Source organism: Eleginops maclovinus, chromosome 16, assembly GCF_036324505.1.
Source record: "Eleginops maclovinus isolate JMC-PN-2008 ecotype Puerto Natales chromosome 16, JC_Emac_rtc_rv5, whole genome shotgun sequence".
Classification (NCBI taxonomy): Eukaryota; Metazoa; Chordata; class Actinopteri; order Perciformes; family Eleginopidae; genus Eleginops; species Eleginops maclovinus.
This window is the reverse complement of record NC_086364.1, coordinates 3,547,609-3,570,819: the sequence shown is the minus strand read 5'-3', so window position 1 is coordinate 3,570,819 and position 23,211 is coordinate 3,547,609. Positions and strand designations below refer to the sequence as shown.

The 23,211-nt window shown below is 38.5% G+C and overlaps 2 protein-coding genes and 1 non-coding gene across 4 annotated transcripts; 1 reads left to right on the top strand and 2 right to left on the bottom strand.

The window, feature by feature from the left end:
* Positions 1-3,692: 3,692 nt before the first annotated feature.
* Positions 3,693-3,765, bottom strand: trnak-cuu (transfer RNA lysine (anticodon CUU)). Its single transcript has one exon. It is a non-coding gene; the product is annotated as a tRNA-Lys (tRNA).
* A 1,172-nt stretch (positions 3,766-4,937) lies between these two features.
* Positions 4,938-17,598, bottom strand: copz2 (COPI coat complex subunit zeta 2). Of its 2 annotated transcripts, XM_063903424.1 has the most exons (10): positions 17,422-17,598; positions 13,690-13,758; positions 12,762-12,846; positions 12,000-12,091; positions 11,246-11,301; positions 10,410-10,487; positions 10,212-10,263; positions 9,083-9,121; positions 8,365-8,397; positions 4,938-5,877 (listed from the first exon to the last, which is right to left on the bottom strand). In XM_063903424.1, the coding sequence occupies exons 1-10, from the start codon at positions 17,437-17,439 to the stop codon at positions 5,830-5,832; spliced, it is 570 nt and encodes a 189-aa protein (XP_063759494.1). In that variant the 5' UTR covers positions 17,440-17,598; the 3' UTR covers positions 4,938-5,829. The 2 variants fall into 2 exon arrangements, with proteins under 2 accessions (XP_063759494.1, XP_063759495.1); XM_063903425.1 differs by lacking the exon at positions 8,365-8,397 and having other exon boundaries at positions 17,422-17,597.
* Positions 17,599-18,949: 1,351 nt separating this feature from the next.
* Positions 18,950-22,795, top strand: praf2 (PRA1 domain family, member 2). The gene is made up of 3 exons (XM_063903426.1): positions 18,950-19,157; positions 20,548-20,765; positions 21,051-22,795. Exons 1-3 carry the CDS (start codon positions 18,979-18,981, stop codon positions 21,188-21,190), a joined length of 537 nt encoding a protein of 178 aa, XP_063759496.1. The 5' UTR covers positions 18,950-18,978; the 3' UTR covers positions 21,191-22,795.
* The last annotated feature ends 416 nt before the right edge of the window (positions 22,796-23,211 follow it).

The following is a 23,211-nucleotide window of genomic DNA, read 5'->3' as shown; positions in this document are numbered from 1 at the left end:
ATACTAGTTCAGTTAATCAGCATGTCACCTTGATGCAATCTGTGCCACACGTATTTTTAATTATGAGGTCTCAGTTTGGGTAATCTCATGGATGTTGCTTATTATTGTTGGCTGATTGAGTGTCCTCCAACTTTGCTTACATTTTAATTTAGATTTATTTTCAGATCTTTAGATGGGATACTTAATATAGATAGATCTCCCAGATGTCTCCGTCTTGTGTTGCTGATTGTTGGGGCTTTGTAGTTTTCAGTAGTTGTCTCGCTCTCCTGGTGTTGTGAATTTATTTTATCCAATTGTATTTCAAAGTATTCTGGGATTACTGTTGGCTCATGTTGGTTTCTGTGTTTCCTTATTTCTTGACATTCACAATGAAATCATTGTAGTCCAGAGTTTTTATGTCAATTTGAGTGTATTTCTTTATTTTTCCAGGCTTTGCAATAAAGGCGGTGTTTTTGGCTTTCAAAGCTTTGGTTGAAATGTTGAATCTCTCTCTCTCTCTCTCTCTCTCTCTCTCTCTCTCTCTCTCTCTCTCTCTCTCTCTCTCTCTCTCTCTCTCTCTCTCTCTCTCTCTCTCTCTCTCTCTCTCACTATCACTCTCTCTCATGTAACCGCTGGGTCTCTCTATCATTTGAATCCCTCCCATTTTTCTCTCTCTCATCCTCACTCTCCCTTTCTCTCGCCCAGCCCATATCAAGTGACATCACAACCTCATTACCCAATCACCATAAGGCTAATTTGTCACTGTCAAAGTCCTGGCTAATCGGCCGCTGTATTCTAATTCCCCCCAGCCAATCCCAGCATGTGTGACTCTTTGTTGTAATATATAAAGCAGGCAGGCAGAGGAGCAGGACACATGAGGGAAAGGAAACAGGCCTGATAACTTAATTTATTTTAGTGAATAAATGTTAGCACAACATGTAATTTCATTTGATTGACATGTGGTCTCTGGGAAAGGCAGGGGAAGAGCAAGATGTAATAGGAGGTACAGGCACAATAAGAGAGAAAGAACTGTACGTTTTTATCAAATGATTTCAGATATTATTGGCTGTGGTAATGTACCACACAAACACTCACACATCTAAACTATTTATGTACGTTTAGGTGTGACTATCCAGCCTCACTCTTTGCAGTAGTGTCTTACCTAACACTTCTCCTTTTTTGTATTTGAAGGTGACTACTCACTGCACTGCTCCAGAGTCTCTTTCTTGGCTGGCCTACTCCTTCCTGAGAGCAGCTACCAGTTTTGTCATTTGTTTGGCATCGTCTTTGGTTTTGGAATACAACACTTTGCACTTCATTATGCTCACTCATCCACACAACAGTACTGACACACTTCATATTGTTAGCTTTCCTTTGGTTTGGTTTATTTACTTATAATAAAAGCACTTACCTCGTGTCCGTTTCCCATACTTTTGTACTGGCCAAGAGCCAGACCATGACACTGTGAAGAGAAGAACGCTTCCAGAAAAAAAACATTGCTATACTGTATATACAATAGGCTGATTTACAGACATCTGTTTCCCACTGTAAGTCAATTGGAAACAAGCACATAGGTCTTTAATAGAACACATAGATTATTGTATTAGAACACAAATGTCTTCAATACAGGAGACATGGGTCCTACTACAGAACACAGGTCTTCACTATAGAGCACATAGGTGTTCTATAGAACACTTCACTGTAGAAGACATTAAGGGATCGAATAAAGAACACATAGGTATTCACAATTGAAAACACAGGTCTTTGATTTATAAAACATAGTTCTTAACCATTAAAAATGTTTTGATCTTCTGCCCTTTCTGGAATGCACAAAACTGAAATAATGTAATACACATTTAGAAGGTGTAATGAGTTTCTCTTGTTTTCACATGAACAAACACGGAATCATTTGTGCTTGTACACAACAATAATACACACATGTAAGCTGTCCATGCATAACAGACTACAGCTGACCAACGATTAGCCTGGATGCTAACATATCATTGCAAACACCGTAGCCAAGCTAATGTGATTAGCATTGCCATCATTTCAAATGAACACTATATCATACAACTGTTTTAAATGACTATTCCAAGTAAGTATTTAAAATAATAAAGCTCATTACTAACAGACATATGTGCTTCAAGGTTCAGTAGAAAGAAATGAATGAGAAGGGAAACCCTTGTTGTTCTTCATAGACTTTTCAGTGCAAATAAAAGTATTGCAAGTCTGCATGGACAAACAGCCCAAATTCTGCCAATTATTCTGTTTTTCTGTTCTTCTGTGGTGCGTTACCAATAATGAGGAACATGACGAGCAGGGAAGAAGATAGAAGGGTCAGCTGGAAAACCACTTGTAGTCAGGCTCCATTACAACTGGCATTATATTTACAATTTTGGACTTTGGATTCATAAAACCACATGGAGAAAAATTTTGTATTTTTTAGACTTCAGTACATATAAATAATTTAACAGGTATGGTGTTCTTGCTGAATTAGACTGAATCTAAAGTGGAGAAAAACTGAAGTTGATTCCATGACAAGCATTGACCACCAGATGGCGATAGATAGGCTGCCCTCTCCAGGTCTGCAGTATTCAAATCAAGTTTTACGTTTTCCTGCCTGCTGATAGGGAGATACTGGTTCAGCAAATACTCATATGCATTCATAAATGATATACATATAGACATATACATAGGTATGTATATTTTGATCCTATGAACTTTTGGGGGAAATATGCATTTACTAATTGTTTGATGCTGTTACCATTGTTAGTAATGCTACATTCTCCTCACAGATGCATGTTTTAGTTTCCTTAGGGACTGAGGGAAGTCCGAAAAAGGACTGAATTATACATAAATAAATCCTGAAAATATCTTAAAATGATGTCTACACAAAAACACATCGTCATTATTCAATCCATCCATCCATCCATCCATCCATCCATCCATCCATCCATCCATCCATCCATCTTCTCCCGCTTATCCGTCAGGGTCGTGGAGGTAACAGCTCCAGCAGAGAGCCCCAAACTTTCCTGTCCCTGGCCACATCAACCAGCTCTGACTGGGGGAAGGCACTCCCAGGCCAGCGAAATAATCCCTCCACCTGGTCCAAGGTCTACCCCTCGGTCTCTTCCCAGCTGGACGTGCCTGGAACACCTCCCTAGGTAGGCGCCCAGGTGGCATCCTCACTAGGTGCCCGAATCACCTCAACTGGCTCCTTTTAACGCGAAGGAGCAGTGGTTCTACTCCGAGTCCCTCCCGATGACTGAACTACTCACCTTATCCCTAATGGAGATGCCAGACACCCTGCGGAGACATCCCATTTCGGACGATCGTCATTATTAATTTACCTAATTATAAATGTCAGCATGATTAACTGTGTGTTAATTGGGTGGAGAGTGCTGTTAACTTCACTCTAAAGCAGGACTGTAGAAGTATAGAACAAAATCCATCAGACTGCTGTGATGAATCCTGAATTAGATCAAGGCAAGTATCTCCGTAACTCAGGAGCAAACCGAATTAGGTACAAAAAACAAAAAAACAAGTAAAAGTGTAAACGCAATAAACGTAAATTAATAAAGAAATAATTGACTCTGACATTTCTATACTTATTTATCTTTGCACTTTCATGCAGTTAAGGACGTAGTTATATTGTATCCTCTCCATCAGCATTCGAAGGCATTGTCATCAAATTGGTGTCAGCAAAAGGTGACCGCCCAACGTGGGGCTCGAACCCACGACCCTGAGATTAAGAGTCTCATGCTCTACCGACTGAGCTAGCCGGGCAATGGATTTCGCCACCTGGTGGCGATATATAAATAAAGTCAAAACAGCGACCGTGTATAAGGTATGGAATCGTATAGAATCAGTATCAGGCGAGGGTTTATGTTCGCTGTATAGCATCAAGTTTTGCAACTTTTTTGAAGTAACCTCCACGGTTAAAAAGAAGGAATAATTTTTTTAAATGTTCCTGTTTTCTTCAGTGATATCGATATTATGAATTATGATTTAATAACCGAAATAATGACAAGCAATGATAATCTGTTAGCCTGACATGCGACTGAATGGAAGGTTTGACGAATAATAAAAGTCACAGTCTCTCTGAATTATTGCTATCCATAATAAAAGTGAACCTGAGAAAAAACAGATCATGAATAAAAGCATCTTTGACATTTGTTAAGAAAGCTGTTTGTGGTCTATTGTCATCGATATCTAACCCAAACTCTTTATCCAGTGTCTTATTCTTGTAATTATCACTGAATAAGATATACTGATATTAGTGGCTTTTTGTGAATGGATCATGAATGGATCATATGACGAACCATTTCGTCATAGCTTTACATAATATATAAAAACGACTGTGTAAGAAACGTATCAATGTGCGTATTTTTTCTTTTCTGATCGTCATTATTACTATTTTACACACAGAAGATAAAAACGTATGAACTCCTTTTTCAAATCAGTAACAGAATGTACTTTTGAGCTAATTATTTCGAGTCAGCAACGTGTATAGTATACAGTTTTAAATTACACATGTATTTATTTAAATGATTTGAACGATGAAATGATAAATACATGTTTTTTGTTATTTTATCTGCAGTGTGTTTCCAATTGTACTCAGTTATAAAATACTTATAATTATTTTATATCATTTCACAATTCGGAGTGTTTAGGGATCAGTTGCAGGCAGCCAATCACATCAATCAGAAATAAAAGCAGAACGAACAATTGGCTGCGGGAGAGTAGGCACGTGTCTGTTGACGGCGCTTGGTTTTACCAATGACATCCCTGACCACACCCATGAGCTCATTAATATTCATAAAGTCCCAGATATGACTCCTGATTGGCCGCAGAGGGCATATTCAGTAAACTAGTGACATTGGTACTGTTTGAAGTTTTTCATTAGGATTAAATAAATAAATAATAATTGAGAAAACAAATCAGGACTAAGAAGACGCTTTGAAAGAGGACAAATGTTTTATTAATCGTCAGTCTCATAACATCCAAATGTAAACAAAATGTCTTTGGCTTTTTTAACTAAGAAAATATTTAATAGTTAGCTCTCAGAAAATACACATTATATTCTTTATAACTCTGTCCATAAAATTATCTGCATTATTTAACAACCTTCAACGTCCCTTTGACTATTAATATCAATTATATGTTTGGATCCTTATTTACCTTCATAAGAATTAAACTTTATTAAAAATAAAGGACTGACGGACAGTGCTAACATTTCTTTAGTGTCATAACGCTTCATTAAATTCCTTTAATAAGCTTTATAAAATAAACGTTCTTAAACTGAGCGATTCAGTGCACAATAAACATCAGTATGTGATTTTAACTTATATTTTGTTAAAATACATGGTTCAAAACACCTTTTTCTTGTTGTGTGATATTTAACTTTTTCCAGTATCTACTAAGGAATCTTTTTTTCCTTAGATAGATTATAACATTTGGGGGAAAAGTTGAACATTTCATTAAAAAAGATAAATTATTGAAGAAAAAATGCAACAGTCAATTCAGTTTTGAGATAACAGGAGTATCAGATCCTGACCCTTCAAAATAAAAGTTATTGATCACTAACCAAACTTTACAGCTGGACCCAAGTCTTCTCCATCCCTTCCTTGGTATCCTTTGGCCCATCAAATGACAAATCTACAAGAGTATGAACTAACATAACTCTCTCAAACCAAATAAATTAATACATGTCAAACACAATGTAACAAAAGGCCAAAACACATAGAAAAATGTCTACTACTGGCTGGTTAATGCTATAAGCAGCCTCTCGGCTAAAAGGCTTGTAGCCACCTTCCTTTGCTCTTAGATTTACAGAAGAATTAGAACGTGTCATTTCAGGATGGACCATTTGATTTGCTCCTTGGCCGACTGCAGAACCTGGTGCACAGAAAGAAAGAACAAAAGACTGTAGCAAGATGTAATACAGTAACAAAAGAAAGTACAGTATAAGTAAAACAAAAAGAAAACATCTAAACCTGATTTGATATAAAATATAATCAGTGTTTGAATGTTTTGAAGCATATTTAGTTCAGTGTTGTACTTAAGAACTATTTTAAAGTACTTTTAATTTAACCAAGTATTTTAATTACTTTATACTTTTACTCCACAACATTTATCTGAGAGCTTGAGTGACTTTACAGAATCAGATTATTAGCTAACATAAAATATAGGTTTCAAATATCCAGGTGATGTATAGGAAATCATTCAAATAAGCTCAGATTAACCAGCTGTGATAAACACATTAATGCATCACTCATTATAATTCTGTAATTTAATATGATTCAGAAATGGGCCATTATGCACAGTAAGTACTTTTATTTTTGTACTGTATATTTTGATGCAAATACTTTTTTAAGTAAGATTTTGAATGCAGGATTTTAACATGTAACATAGTATTTATATAATTTCGAATTGTTACTTTAACCGAGTGCTTCTTCCACCTGGGGATATCATACAGTACAGTATGAGAAGTCTTGTCAAATCATGTAGTTAACAAATAGAAAACAGATCTTTTATCAGCTTGAGTAAGAGAACAATCCCAATACATGTTTGGCTAACAGTGGCAATTATTTGGATGATAAAACACATGTTTGGAGTGAGTGCAGTAAAGTTGTACAGTGTTGCAGTAGCACTGTTCAAACATTAGAGGTCACACTGTTCACTGCGAGGAGGTCAAATACTTCCACAGCGACAGGAAGTGTAATTTCCACGTTTTAAATTCTCTTTGGGAAATGTTGACCTATTTTCCAGCCTCGTGTTTATGACCATTACAATGACACATTTTAATATCGGAGTAATTAGGTCTTTTAAAAGAACCCTCTTTATATACCAAGTCAGATACAATCAGAGAAGGGGAATCTATTTCAAAACTTTTTTAAACAGCTGAATTTGTTCATCTCATGTAGGTTTCACATGATCAAATACAGTTTCTATAATTTATTCATTGATTTTCTGACAGAACAATTCATAGACTTACTGCAGGGAAGGAACAAGAGCAAATGGTCACTGAGAAACAGATTTCACTCAAATCTAAAATGTTTCTAAAATAAGTCTCTCAAGTTCGCTATCAATTATCTGTGTTTCACCTTTTCATGATCAACATTAGTGTCCTCTGTTAGTTATTTACACTTATATATCAAGACCTTATTTAAGGACTTTAGTTCCTCCTTTAAACAGCAGGGGGCACACAGAGCTCAGAAAAGATTCACTGTAGTGTGGGAAGCTGGGAAATGCAGTCACATCTGTCTAACAACAAGCATGGTACCTTTGACACTTATGTTCAATTTCGTGCTAATACTGTCATTAAATGGACATATCCAACGCATTAACTAGTCATCATCCTCTCCTAGTGGCTCTCCCTCAAGCTTATACATGTCATCAGTAATCAATTAAAACATTTATGTGTCAGAATTAAAACTCATCTGTTTGAAACCCCTGCTGTAAGCTCCCGGAGCCTTCTGGGATGTCATGTTTTCGTTTAGTCTATAGAGTGCTGCAGTGATGATGTATTTTTGCAGGCTGACCCCAAAGTTAGCATCACAAGAACTCCCTCGACTAAAGTAAATGAGATCTTTGGCAAACAAACGTTTATGTTTTGTCCAGATGGATAATCTCCACATATTAACACCACGTTTAGAATATTTGAAGCGTAAACTCAACTGCCAGAAGTAAAAAGCTAAGGTTAGGATAAAAACAAACGACAAAACAGTCGCTTTACTTCATGTAACCACCGCTAAGCTAAGGCGGCTAATGTTCGGAATGATGGCTTTTGGTACTCTCATTTGGGGTTATTTACTGACGATTTTATGCCGTAGAACAAAACATACAGATCTCTTGCGCTTGTGTTAACCTCAGACCTTATTTTAGGACTTACTAAAAAAAACATTAAAAAAAACTATGACTTTGAGACGAAGGAACCCAGAAGGGCTAAAAGGCTAGCTTATTTCCAGGTTTAGGACTCATTCCTGTAGGCCTACCACTCTTTGGCAGAGTTTCTCCACCTTGGAGTCCTTACCTCCTAACTGCTTTAGCAATGAACCTATTGTAAATACCCTAAAATGTGAAATAGAATAATTTTTAAATGAATTGAGAAAAGTTTGCAAGTTGTTATTTCCCTGGAATACGTTCGCTGTACTGTTATCCCAAAAATCACGATAAGCCTAATTACATGTCTGTAGAAATCAGTTCTATTACATGAACACTTTTTAATTGATGTTTTGGGTTCTCCTACACGTAGATATGCAATGCTAGTTTCTCTGACCTTTAGACACTTCTAAAAGAGTGAGTGATAGTATCATCATCAGAGTGTTAGGCAGTAAGGAGCAACGTGCTGTGTAGGCTGGTGTGAAGTTAGTAGAGACTTACGTTAGTGGTCAGAGCCAGCTTCTCTGTTATGTGCTGTCAGGAAAGCAACAGATACAGAACAGCTTAGAGCAGAGTACACACACGTGCGCACACGCATGCAAAAAGCAGAAAAGGGGAAGCATGTCAGCTAAACACTGTCCCTGTTGTGGTGAAGGAATTTTATTAAATCTAAAATGAATAGCAGAAGAGTTCTAGCTGCTAGCTTACCATTGTAGCTGCTAATTTAACATGCGTGGTTAGAAAAAGCGTTAGCATACAGCTGGGTGAGAAAATTCTGCCAGAAAATGAGCTATTGTTGTCACATTGCACAAAGGTAAGCTCTTACGGCTTACGGTTATCATTAAGATGCTTAATAATTAATAGAGAAGTTAATAACCAGCTAATAATAAGCATAAGGTCCACATGCAAGGTGTACAGCAGGCACTGTGACTTAATAACTTGGTCAGACATGTTTTAAGCATCCCAGCAGCTCCATTTGCATTTGTGTTAAATGTGGAGTTAATCTTTTGTGCCATGTTGTTGTTTTCCAATGTCTGAGCAGGAATCGTAAAACAACAAAACATAATAACACCCCTTGTTGTTGGGAGATGCGTTCATTAAGTATTGCCATATACAATATGTGTGTACCTGTGTGTTTTTAATTGCACTTACTAAATGTGAGTTTGACATATGCATGTGTGTGCGCATTAAGAATCATTTAGGTGTAGGAGTGTGTTACCTGGGCCACGCTTTGTTCCGATAATGGGTTTTCGTCCGCCTGTAAAACAAAATTACGATATTATGTAAGAAAAGAAGGAAAGGAAAAAATCATGCAAACTGCTTGATACACATTCACAACTCAGAAGTACAGCAGCATAAACAGCACTGGTATATACATAGTAATATGATATACTGTAGAGACATTCACAGCCAACAATTAGAATGTATAGCAAAGCAATAGTGTGGTGGAGGATTCAGTCCTAAAACCTGGAAATTAGTTTAAGAGATTTAAGAACTTATGGGCTCCCTCATCTTAAAGTCAATGGCTTTTTGAAAACATTTTTGGTTAGATTCACAAAAATATCTCACAAGCTCTAGGGATTTTAATGTTCTGTTATACAACATCAAATATGTAAGTACACACCCACTCATACAAGTCTGAAGCATCTATGTTTCTTACAAGAACAGTTGCTCACAATTTGCTGAATAAACTACTAAACGTCACCACGCCACACATTAGCCGCCTTTAGCTTATGGTTGTGACATGAAGTTGTGCGACTGATTTTAGTTGGTTTGCAGCAATACGTTTGTTATTTACTTCTGTTGATTGCATTTATGCTTCAACTATAATCAAAGCTGTGTTATTATTTGGACATTATTCCATTGTACAAAGCATGTAAGTATCATAAATGCTTGTTAAAGATGTTATTATTTTCAGTATTCTAAAGTCCTATAGTTAGATCCCATTGCTTTTCGTTGAGGCAGCCCTAACTCAAGGGAGGGACTACAAAAATATGTCATCACTGCACCACACTACTCACTCTATGCTAGGAGCTTGCACTACTTTTAGTGTTGTTGTTTTTAAAATGTGTTTTATGTCTTGTAATTGCATTTTTGAGGAACCTGTGACTCAAGTTTTTCATTCATTACACCGAATAAACCTTTGAATCATTATCCGTGATGTAAATAACAAGTCGAAGCCATAGGCTGGCTCTGGCATTAGCTGACCAATCAGGAGAGAAAGATCGGTGAAGCAGGAGAGAGGCGCAGTGAGTTTGAACAGGACACACGAACAGCTTCATTATACGGTTTCTGTTCACATGAAATCAATGAACACGCGTTAGAACGTAGAGTGACAGCCATCTTACCCTGTAGTTGACCTTCTGTAGGACCTGCTGCGGGTCACTCTCCATAATCACACTGGCAACAGGATAAAAAATAAGCATGACACTTTATAGACAAAACAATTTAAATGAATATTTAAATGAATAAAGGACTAATTGAGCAAAGCTAATTCTTATGTTAGTTTGTTGAGTATGTCCAAACAGCTGCAGACACTGTCTTACCCGCCATCAATAATTTCATCCACAACCAATAACACTCCCTCCATGTTGTCCAGTAAACACCTCCGCTCCACATTTTTCCTGCAGAACAAACAAACAATCTTGATTATATTACTCTGGTTCCACCAGATCTACAATCTGTGTCTCAACTTAACACAAAGGAACAGTTCAACATTTATAAAACCCCCATATTTGCTCTCTTTTCTCAAATTAAATTGGCAGCTTGAGCAAGACGGTTAGCGTAGCTTAGCAGCATCACTGTTAGCAGGGGGGAAAACTAGGCAGAGTCCAAAAGTGAAAGATTTGTTTTGTATAAAAGTAAACAGGACAGTTTGTAGTGTCATCGGGATTTGGTTGAAGAATTTCTTTAAGAGGAAAACCATGTAGACACATTATAGCTTAAAGCTGTTTGGCTCTGTTCATTTGTAGCAGTATGCTAACGTTAGCAAGTTACTACTCCTGCATATGCTTGACAGCAATTACATTTTAACTTTATTTTTTCAGATGTAGTTGTTCTGAAGTGTGATATCACATTTTTCTACTTCTAGTTAAAAATGTCCAACTGTTTATATCAGGGTCCATCCACCATGGGATCAATGGCTGGAGTGTAATTTAACAAGAAATAACACCTGTGTCCTAAGAGGTGCTTTGTAAAGTATTAAATAAGTATCTAAAAATTAGCACCAGTTATTATTGTCTCATCCTTCAGCTACTTTATTCTAAAACTTTTACAGCGTTCTGTATTTCAAATTCCACATAGAGTATATACAATATATAAGTCTGTAAAAAAACGCATTATTATTCCACTCCACAGAGCATTCTTCAACGGGAGAGCATACCTGAGGATCTGGCTGAGGGACTCAAACAGGCAGTTCAGTACGGACATCAGCATCAGCTAGAGAGAGAACAAGAAAATAATGCTTGAGCTTCATTCTGAAGACAAGTTTCAGGTTTAAAAATCCCCTATTGGTTGTTCTGGTGTGATCACATACTATCTCATATTAACACATCCAGCATACACAACAACACTAGCATTCATTTGGTGTCATAAGTAAATGTTTTGGCTATTTAGGAGGTGGCAGCTGATTACTCTTAAGATACACTTAAACTTTGTAAAGGTTGCAGCGGCCAACATGCTGGCACATTTATTTTAGCTCCATTTTTGGTCTCCATCACCTCCTAAGGGAAGCTGCTCAATGCTCCTGTATGTTCCATAGTTAGTCTCTGACCGTGTCTGTCTGCAGTCTGGGGATGGAAAGGAAGCTCAGGGGCTTAATCAGAGCCTATTCAGTCAAAAATGCTGCCTTTATAAATTTCTCACCAGGTGATGCTAAAAAGGTGTATCTTATTTTTTAATTTTTTATGGGATTTTCATTTGTGAAATAAAATGATGATCTTTTTTGTAATGGCTGATAAATTGTATAAGTCCACCCTGACTCCCCGGCTGCAATAAAATTGCGATTCATCCGAAGCTGAGAATGGTCCCTATCAAGTAAAATGTTTTCGCACATTGGAATAACGATGGGTAAAAACTGCAGTAAAATGACCGATGGTCAAATGTATCTTTGGCAGAAAATTACAATGTTTCCCTACCTCATTCTCCTGAGCACTTCCCGCCACGTAGAAGAAGAGATCTATACTGCTCTTATAGACGATGGTCATCCCCTCCAGGAACGCTATCTCATCTGCAGAGAGAAGAAGAAAGGGACGCATTGAGCGATGAATGTGACAAGAAGGGGGAAAGGGGAAGGAGAAGTGGAGGGGAGATGACAACGAGAGGAGGCAATAGAGAAGGGACAGGAAAAAAATAAGGCAGGAGGAAGTAAAGGTAGGAAATATGTTGAAAGAGAAAATAAAAAGATACACACTTGGGAGGAAACAAGGAAGCAGGTGAGGGAAAATAAGAAAAAGAAAGTGGGAGAAGTTGTAGAACAAGGAAAGAGAGAGGGAGACGACTTATGCTTTAGGGGAGGGAGGAGCGTGACAAAAGGACAGAGGGAAAGGAGATATAGCATGACATGGGAGAAAAAAAGAGGAGAAAAGCAGGAATGCAGGAGGAGTCTAGAACAAAAGGAGGATGGGGATAAGAAGGCCAGCAGCAGATACTCAGGTATCAGCCAAGGAGTATTTGTCATTTTTCTCTGAAGTAACGAAAAAAAGCTAATAGAATATCCCAAAGTCACAATTTTATGTATTTTCAAGGTTAACAAACACCGTAGGCCTAGTACTGTAGCACAGTTTGGCTGCTGAGTGGAGATAAAAGCTAGTGTTGGGGTACCAGTAGGTGGAAGGTGTAACAGGTGACATTGGAGATGTGTGTGAAATACAGTAGAACACACAGGCCAGGTAACTTACTGTCTGCTTTGTGAGTCTTGTTGAAAATGTTGCTCTCAAAGTTCTTCTGTTCCTTCATGGAGGGGTAGAGCTCAGGGTCATAGTACTGAAACACACACAGACACTGCTGGGTCAAGGCTTTCACTTCTACTGAACATGACAGAAGAAACAATGATGCTCTGTCAGTTTAAGTGTGACACTATTCTTGCAACACAGCATCTCCATTTATCATCAAGAACAAATACTAAAGAGGCGCTAGTCTGCTTTTTTGGGGTTTTCTCTTTCCTGTGCGTGTTATATAGGTTTCTGTGCATGTAAATGGTCTGCAAAGGCTTAAATGACGTGTTCCCTCCAGAGGGAGTTTCACTACAACAGCTTCCCCCCTCCTGCCTGAAACACCTCCATTGGACTCCTTTGTTTACTTTATATGATCCTGAAAAGGAGTATAATAAGTCCTCTTTTTGACATTGCGTTTAATCACAATATGTTCAAGACCCTTTAACGTACACTATCAGGGGGTTTTCTAGAAAAATAAAAGGTATGAGGGCAAAACTGTGGTGCTGATCTTGTTTATAGGATAAATCAATTCTGATGAGAACATGGCACCGTACAAAAAGGGTTGACCAACAATCTTTGATCAGATTTTCATTTTGTGGAGCAGATTTGACATTAAAGTGGTGGACAAACATTTGTACCATGTAGTAGTTCAATACCGTAGAACACTAACAGAAGCAAATCGTTGGTCATCTCCATAGCTGTGTATGGAGGTATGAATGTTTAAGATAATTTGACATACATACCAAATACTTTCAGGTTTTAGGACAAGAAAACTTGTAACCTGTAACTTTCCCATTTAAGCTTGGATGTACCACTGGTAAACTAGATTAGGATTAATGGACCAGTTAATTGATCTAAACATCTTAAAAACTTTCCCTAATATGGTTCTTACCTTTGACAAAAGTCTGTTGCCATCATTGTCCAGGATAAAAACAGCTTTCACTGTGTAGAGAGAAGGTTCCTGCAACAACAACAACAACAGAGAGGGCATCTTTAATATTTGCTGAGTCACTGCCGGGAAACTTCTAGTTCTGGGAGAGGTCTACTTCATCAAAGCATAGCTACAGTCATGACTGACCAGTGTGTTGGATCAAACTTTATTATCAACCAGCTTTTCCAGCAACACCCTGAACACACACAGTGTGTACACACATTTCTGCAGCTCTCAATGCTTTTATTGTGTTAGTTCATCAAGCTTGTTATTGGAATTTCATTTACAGTTGGGGAGACAACCATAGACCATTCATCCATCCACTATCCATCCATCCATCCACCATCCACCATCCATCCATCCATCCATCCATCCATCCATCCATCCATCCATCCATCCATCCACCATCCATCCATCCATCCACCATCCACCATCCATCCATCCATCCATCCATCCATCCATCCATCCATCCATCCATCCATCCATCCATCCATCCATCCATCAGTCCGTCCGTCCGTACGAAGAGTTTTCAGAGCCGGGACAAAGTTCTGTTATGCACTGACTAGCATAGATTCACAGTCGGAGTGTATCACAGAACTTAGACCAGGAACTTAAGACATCCACCGTCTATCTTTCTCAGCTGGCATTACCAACAACTTTCATAGGAAAGAACGGACCCAGCCTCCACCGTTGTATCCAGTTCTCTTAATACGTCCATGCATCAAAAATATTGGCTTGGTAGACGTTTCACAGTATGGAATAAATGCAATCTGAGACACATGAACATAAGAAAACTCCACAGAGACACTTATGGTAACAACTTCTATCCTACTTGAACTCTTCTAACTTCTATATTTATTAATAATGACCTGTTTTAATCGTCACTCTGAATGGTTAGTATATCAGCATGCTAGCTGGAACAGTTGGGTCAGTCAACCGTGCAGTTTTGATGACTAAACGTGTCTCACTACTGTGGTAAACATTCACCAACCCAACCTGTACAGGACTAAGGTTTAACTTCCTGACTAATGATTCTCGGCCCTTCCCTGTCCTCAGGGCAGCTGCTCTTCACATGAGATGATGGAGGACGATAAACACACTTAATCACTAAATGACCTCTTGAAATAAGCAGCTAAATGGTTAACAAATAAATGCAGCATATCAAAGATGTGAGATACCTGAGAAAAAATGGTGACATTGAAGGTCACTGTCTAGTGTCTGAAGAAGTAATAAAGGCAATACAGACCAACAATAGCATTAGTTTCAGAGCTCAATGTAAGAAGCTCATTTGACTCTATGATAAATAATTGTGACAGCAGCTGAGACCTGGTGTAGGTCAGTTCTTAGGAAATGCTTAAATAAATGATGCCAAAAAAAGGCACAATTTATGGCACGATTTTCTTCCCCCTTCCATCTGCTTGTTTGACAGAACCAGATAACCAGATTCTATTTAAACATGATTGCAAAATATGCTTATCTGCTTACTTTCCGAGAGTTCCAGGAGCATGTTACAACTCTTCTATCGTAAATATGTATGAAAAAAGTTAAACAACAGCTGTATTTCTTAAGGAAACAATGTTCCCAGGCCAAGTTTTTTTTTACTTTTTAAAAGAAGCAATAGGACGCATTATGACTGGAAACATTACAAACTGGAATGCAGTGCACGGCTCAGGCTCTGCAGCGAGTGATGCAAACTGCCCAGAACATAGAAGAGGCATTGGGTCAGAGATGTACCTCAGGGATGTTACACGGCTGATACAAATAATCAGGTACAATCGGATGAGTTACAAGGTGATATGAATCCAAGGTTACTTTAGGCACTTGACGCTGCCGGCCATACCAGACCACCGGCTCTGAAGGCCTAAAAACATACATCAAAAGAACTAGTTTAGGACCACCTCGAAAAAATGAGATGCTACATCTCAAGGGGCTATCCTTCAATCAATTCTCCAATAGTTTCCACATAGCCGATTATTGTGTCGCCTCACGTGTCTGTGTTTTGACCAAAAAGTGGCACCTAAACACACCACAAAACGACAGCTGGAGGGCAACTATCTCATACATTCTGTGCCTGCTGTAGAGGAAAAAACTCTCCATACCAGCAGCCGGGGGTAAACTGAAACATTGACATTAATTGAGTGTATTGTGTCAAGAGATTTCACTGTATTAGGATAGTTGTAAGCAATAACATAATATTATTGATTTCAACTAACCTAATACAGCTTTGTGAAATATGTTGACACAACACATCTAATTAAAGTCAACATTTCGTTTTTTTCAGTGTAGTCTGTATTCCTCTTTAAAAAAAGGAAAACCAGTAATCATAGGACTGCAGAAACACAAGCCATTGTAACACACATTGAAACCTTTTCACACCACTTTCACGCACCACTGATGGCCCCGCAATGGCCCGGCTTGGTGTGAATTGAGCATAGTGAGTGTTAAATCCCTGACAAACCAAGCCTACAGTGGAAAAAAGCTCTAACTCGGATAGGCTGTTCAGTTTAAGCGAAAAGCAGAAATCCAAAGTTTTACCCAAATAAAAGCTACTTCAAAAAGACAAACCCTAACTGGATAAAGACTTAGAGAAGTGTGCTAAATTGCGATTGGCGCAGGTGGCCAAGAGAGTATGGCTAGAAAAAATAATTTGCATCCATGTGGAATAATAGAAGTCGAGACCGATGTTCATTGTTTCACAAGCCATCCAAAGTACAAAGAAATAAAAAAAATAATTTCTCCTCCAATTCAACCAGAAATCACATACTTTCTGAACCACAGAGCAAGAAATACTCCAAGTTAAATCACTTTTCATTGTTTAAGTGTAGTTTTCTTATTGTTTCTAATCTAGTTTTACTTTTCTTTCAATTCATTATTCAAAACATGTTTAATCTGTAACGTCATGACAATAAACCCAATGAAGTCAAATCTAAAATCTAAAATTGAGAGAGCGAGAGAGAGGCAGAGAGAGCGAGAGCGAGAGAGAGAGCGAGAGAGAGAGACAGAGAGAGAGAGGGGAAGAGAGAGAGGCTGAGAGAGGGGTGGACGTGGCACCTACTCTGTTCTACACGTCAACCGGTCTGTGCACATATGCTCACCACAAGCACACATTTAGCTACGCCATGTGGGACGTAGACAGACAGACAGGACTGGGTCTAAGACTAGGTCTCGGACTAAGTCTCAAGTCTCGGACTAAGTCTCGGACTGGATCTCACGGCGCCTATTGGTCCTCCTGTTGCGCTCTGACTGGACTCTCGGTGATAAGTGGATAACAGCAGCAGCTCCCACACTGTATTGTAATGGAGTTAAGTTAAAACCCTATAAGTTGTCGCACTGTATCAGCACGGTATCTACTATTTTTACACGCATAGAAGAAGACAAAAAGTGTGTCTATCCCAACTGCACGAGAAACAGTGCGATCAGGCCTGCGCGTTCACAGCGACATGATCAGGTCACACTCACGGCCATGAATTAAAGAATAACTCAAACCTGTCCCTGATTTCTGAACAGTCTGTAGCCCCCCGCCCCCCTCCACCATCGAATCAGCCATAATGCAACAGATGTCTCCCCCCCCCCTCCCCAGCGCTAAAATAAAAGCATTAGAGAATGAACAAACTGCAGAGCATATAACAGCACCGTGACAGCAAAGTGAAGGTGCCGTTGCCCCGGCCCGGTAACACGGAGGAGAGTTCTCACCGGAGACGTGGAGTCCATCGCTGCTCGCTCTCTCGCTCGGTGTGTTGACGTGGACAGCGCTGAGCTGTCACACCGAGATCAGCGCTCGGGCGCGATCACGCTACGCAAGAGCAAAGCGCGCTCCCGACAGTCTTCCTTTCTTGCCCTCGGGCCTTTCAAAATAAAAGTCCCTGCGCTCCTTCAGAGGATGCTGATTGACATAAGAACATAAGAACTTCAAATATGTTCTGTAGGCTGTTTCTCATGTTTCAACTAATTCCAGAGAAAGAGCAAAACCTAATTCTGAATTGCCTGTTTAGCCAAACCTAATAAAGCGAAGTATTATTTACTTAATAAAATATATGTGTAAGCTACACTACATTGATACTTGATACTTTTTATTCAATCCCACATGCACCTGCCATGAATGCTCACTTGTGTGTTGGACTATTTATCCACCTCTGAAAGGTGTCCGCAATATAATTGCTATCTTTCTTAAGTAACACTTTTAGAAATTGCAGCGAGCAATATATTTGTCTTTAGCAAAAAAGGAAACTACATGTTTTTGAGGTGTTTAAACAATTGATGTCTTAAGAACCAATATTGTTGGGTCTGAGAGTCACATACAGTGAATGAAAATCAGGGGTCAAAATAAAAAATAAAAGTCTTTGTGGTCCTTCAGAGGCCACTGTGGTTAAAGTTCACAGTGTCAATAAAAAATATAAGGATGTGACATTGTGTAGGCTATTCCTCACAAGTTTCAGAGAAAGAGCCAAACCTAATTCTAAATTGCCTGTGTGTGAATCAACCTGAACCAGTCAATTCCTTTCAATGGAACTTAGCTTTTATTAAGATGCTAGTCACACTGCTCCTACTGTAAAATCTAGACAAACTGCAGAAAAGTGCATTCCATTTACTTAAGAAGATGGAACCCAAAGCTGGGAATGGCGTCACCCCTGAGTTGTTTGGGTTTAAGTTTAGGCTTGAGAAGTTTGATTGGTTAGGCTTAGACTCTATCATGGTAAGCTTATCATAGGAAGAGTTGAAGTCGATAAGGACTTTCTGTAAAAACATTCTAGCGTTAAAGGTCAAAGGTTAACTATCTTGTCATCTTGTAATATCAGGTGACAAAATAAATGTACAATAATAAATAAATAAAATCCAGACAAAACTAAATGTTTACATGCTAAAAACATACGAATAATAATAATAATAATAATGATAATAATAATACATTAAGTTCATATAGCTGTTTTCTAAATTTGCTTTAAAATACAAACAAAAGCATTTACGTTATGACTTTAAGTAAACAGGATTTACCTTTTTGTGATTATAAAACAACATCAAAAATATATCCTATCTTCATCAGTCCTCAGTGAAATCAAGTGAATGCCATCTGGGCTTTTATAATGAGATATCGGTACAAATATTTGACTAATATTCCTCCATTACTGCGGCCCGAAAGCGCATTCCCGATGCTCGTGTACGCGCGTTGCCAGAGCTAATCACACCTCTTGCACCGCCCCCTTTCCCCCGCGTTGCACTCTGGGATTCAGCGTTTATTATCGTGTAGGAAAGATGGCAGGCGTGCAGCCGCCACCCCTCCGCAGCCTGGATGATTTCCTCCTGACCTCCGCCCGGTTCGCCGTGCCTGATGTGCGCGACCTGGACCGCTGGAACAACCGCATCATCAACAACCTGCTGTACTACCAGAGCAACTACTTCCTGTCCGCGCTGATCCTGCTGCTCACTGTGGGGTACGCTCCATTCTGCTGACCTCTCTCTCTCTCTCTCTCTCTCCCTCTCTCTCTCTCTCGCTCTCTCTCTCGCTCTCTCTCGCTCTCTCTCTCTCTCGCTCTCTCTCTCTCTATTCATGTGTGTCTCTCTCTTTCTTCATGTGTCTCTCTCTCTCTTTCTTCATGTGTCTCTCTCTCTTTATTCATGTCTCTCTCTCTCTCTCTCTTTCTTCATGTGTCTCTCTCTTTCTTTATTCATGTCTCTCTCTCTCTCTCTCTCTTTCTTCATGTGTCTTTCTATCTCTCGCTCTCAAATCCAGAGAGGTTTATTGTCATGGCCACATTGAAACACAGAATTTACCTAGCTGTACATTTTTTAAAATGTTAACAATATATATATAAATGTATAGCTAGCCACTTACTACACCAATACGGCACATATTTTATTTGTTCGAGTATATCTGTTTCACCTATATTCCATGTAAATATTGCTATATTTTAATATTATAATAGTTTTCTTAAAATAGGTTTTTATCATTGTTTATTTCATAGTCTTTTTCATACAATGTATCTTCTTGTTTTTATGCACCATATACACCAAGGCAAATTCCTCGTATTTGTTAGTTTGGCAATACACTCGTTTCTGATTCTGATAAAAACTTAATCAAGTGTCAGCAATGACATATTTCTGTCCGGTTTCAGCATAGAAGACAGCAAGAAAGTATTTTTGCTGTGTACAAGTGGGGCTGAAGTCATGAAATAGATATAAGTACAGTGTGGCTAATTGATGAATTTCTAACAACAATGGAGTTCTGTTGCTGGACTGGAAGGATACATAAGGCTGTGACACTTGTAAGGAGATAGAATCACTGTTACATATGGGATTTATTGAGGTTAAGAAAATCTAAAATATTACCAGCACACTTATCCCTCTTCAATCCTGTCACTCGGTACCATTAATATGTACTTGGTGGTACATAACTAAGTACATTTAATCAATTACTCTACTTAAGTAAACATTTTTAGCGACTCCACTACATTTTATAGGCAAATGTGGTATTTTTTACTCGACTACATTAATTTCATAGCTTGAGTTACTAGAATACGTAGTATTATAGGTTAAGCTACCAAGCAGTATATAAAGTAATTAAAATAAACCCCACCTTCACAAATTAAAGTGATATACACATTAATGCATCAACAATTATAATACAATAATGTCAAATGTATGATTCTGAAATAAGCCATACTGCATAATGAGTACATTTACTTTTAGTACCTTAAGTATATTTTGATACTTATACTTGTACTTTTAAGTGAGTACACTTTTGAATGCAGGACTTTGTATACATTTATTTGAGTATTTTTACCCTAGTATTTCTAAATTCTTCCCCCTCTGCTTTTCTGTCAGGTACATGCGGCCCTTCCAGTTGCTTGTCGGGGGGGTGGTGGTCACCTTGTTGTTCCTGGGCTTTGTCTGGGCTGCCGAGAACCAGGCTCCCATTCGCCGCTTCCGTAGAAACCATCCATCAATCTCCGTGTTTGCCATTCTTTTGGTCAGTTATCTATTGATATCGGTGCTGGGAGGAGTGGCCGTGTTCCTGTTTGGGATAGCCTTTCCTATACTGAGTAAGACAGGCACACACACACACACACACACACACACACACACACACACACACACACACACACACACACACACACACACACACACACACACACACACACACACACACACATATTTTAATTTCCACAGCAAAGTAGAACCCTTTTGAAGTATAAAAAGAGTATTTCTGTAATTGGAGAAGAGACCTTGTGACTGAAGGACATAGCTGTGACAATACTTTTTCATTTATTTGCTGAATTTACCAAAACAACACCTGATTTCTGCCTCTGTGTGTCTCCTCTCCACAGTGGTTCTGGTCCATGCGTCGGTGAGGCTGCGCAGCCTGAAGAACAAGCTGGAGAACAAACTGGAGAGCATCGGCTTGAAGAGGACACCCATGGGAATCCTGCTGGAGGCCCTGGGACAGGAACAGGAGGCTGGATCCTAGAGAGGAGAGGGGGTGTGCGTGTGTGTTAGTGTGATGTAATATCTAAGGTAAATGAAGAGAGAAATGGATATGAAGTACTGTAAGTGTGAAATAGGACAAGAAGAACAATGTAGGAAAAGGAGAACATTCATGCAAGTAATACGACTGTAATCTCCAAACATGTTTGCACTTTGTGTTAAGAAAAGGAAACTGAAAATGATTCATGTGGATCCACAGTGTGTCCCTCCTGTCAATAGAGAAAAATGCAAATGTGCAAATCAGTTATTCAATGACGAGATAAGATGGACATATTAAGTAGATCCTGACTTCAAATTATTCCCCTTTTTCATTTAGAGTTTACATCATTTTATGTTGCTTTGAAAATTAAATGCTTAAATGAGATGAAGTTATAAGAGAATAGGAGGTTTTATATGACGAACAAAGCTCCCAAAAAGAGTTGATACAGGACCAACGGGAGCATATATAAGTGAAGGAAACAATTGAATAATTTCACTGACCACATTTCAAAGCCTGTTTTTAGCGATAAGACTAAGATGTCCTGTCCTTTAGCAGTACCATTAGCTCACATGCTGAACATTATCTGCTAGTGTAATCATCAGTAAGTTAGCATTCTGACATTAGCATTAAGGTCACAGCACCTATAGCATGACTTGGTATTTATTATTTGCTTTTTCTTAATTTTCAAGCCTATTATATTTTGTATTGCCTACATGACCACTATAACATGTTTTTGTTAGATGCAGAGGAGGCCAGCTTTTGCTTTTATGTGTGCATTTTTGACAATTGTGAATTTTGTTAGCATATTTATATGTGCCATTGTAGTATTGATTTTTGCTTATGTTGTTGACTGTTTTGGGGTTTGAACACGCGACTATTCCGTAACATGGCTCTCCCTCAGGGGTTCGTGTTCGTTAAGCGGCAACCTCCCGTTCTGAAAAGTGCCTTAAACCTGCATTATCTGATATCCAGCAGGGCGAGACTCCACTTTTTGTAAAATGAGGTCCGGTTGTGCAGAAGTCTATGAAAAAATGACCCTACTTTTCACTTAATTTATTGCCTCAGTAAATATTTTCCTGATGGTTTTATGGTCTTAATCTCCGTCTCCAAGTCTTCTTAAATACAGCATGAGCGTAGGAGTAACATTTTATTTCATTTCCGGTTTAGGTGTTAAACATGTTTTCGATTTACATCTTTAACACTTTCACAGTATGTGTTGACTCAAAGTTAATGTAACATTGCCTTGTTCAGAGTTTGGTTGTTATTACCTCCACCCAAAGATGGTGACGGAAAGAAACTCAGTACTCAAGACTTCAAAACGGTAGACCACAAACCTGACCAATGTGGTCTTGACCCTGCGTCACTAGACACATGTCAGTAAAAATACCTATATCTAAGCGGAAATAAATGCTTGTTGGTCCATCTTGTCAATGCAATGATATATTAGTGACAGCGCACATTTAACTCATTTTACGGCCGATGTTTCTGAATGTTCCGTGTGTTGCCTTCCATTCAAATCAATACAAGCATTTTGACTCACCAACACCATGTTTTGCCAAAAGCTGGTATTTATTTCATTTGAGTTTTCCAAATAAAACATGAATGCTGTATTGCTGTGTGTCTGTTTGTTCCATTTCCATTTAGCTGATATCATTTAAAGGAGCAACCTGTTTCTTCAGCACAAAATATGTGAGTGATTGTTACTAACAGCAGGTGGAGCTCTCGGTCAGTCACTCATAATCCACCTTACATATACACACCTGCTGCTCCATTTGCTCTGTTAAAATACGGATATGTTGATTTTACCTTTTCATTTTTTAAACAATTATAAGATAGAATGTCAAAACTTAATGAATGTTTGTTATAAATATTGACTTACTAAGAAAAAATCAAAGTCAAAAAGTATGACGGAATAATTCAATAAATTAAGCTTTGACATTATGAATGAAATGTTACGATTTTAATTATGAGTTATCTCTCATTGATTTAACTTAGAACTCACAATTCTGATTGTTATAATTCTT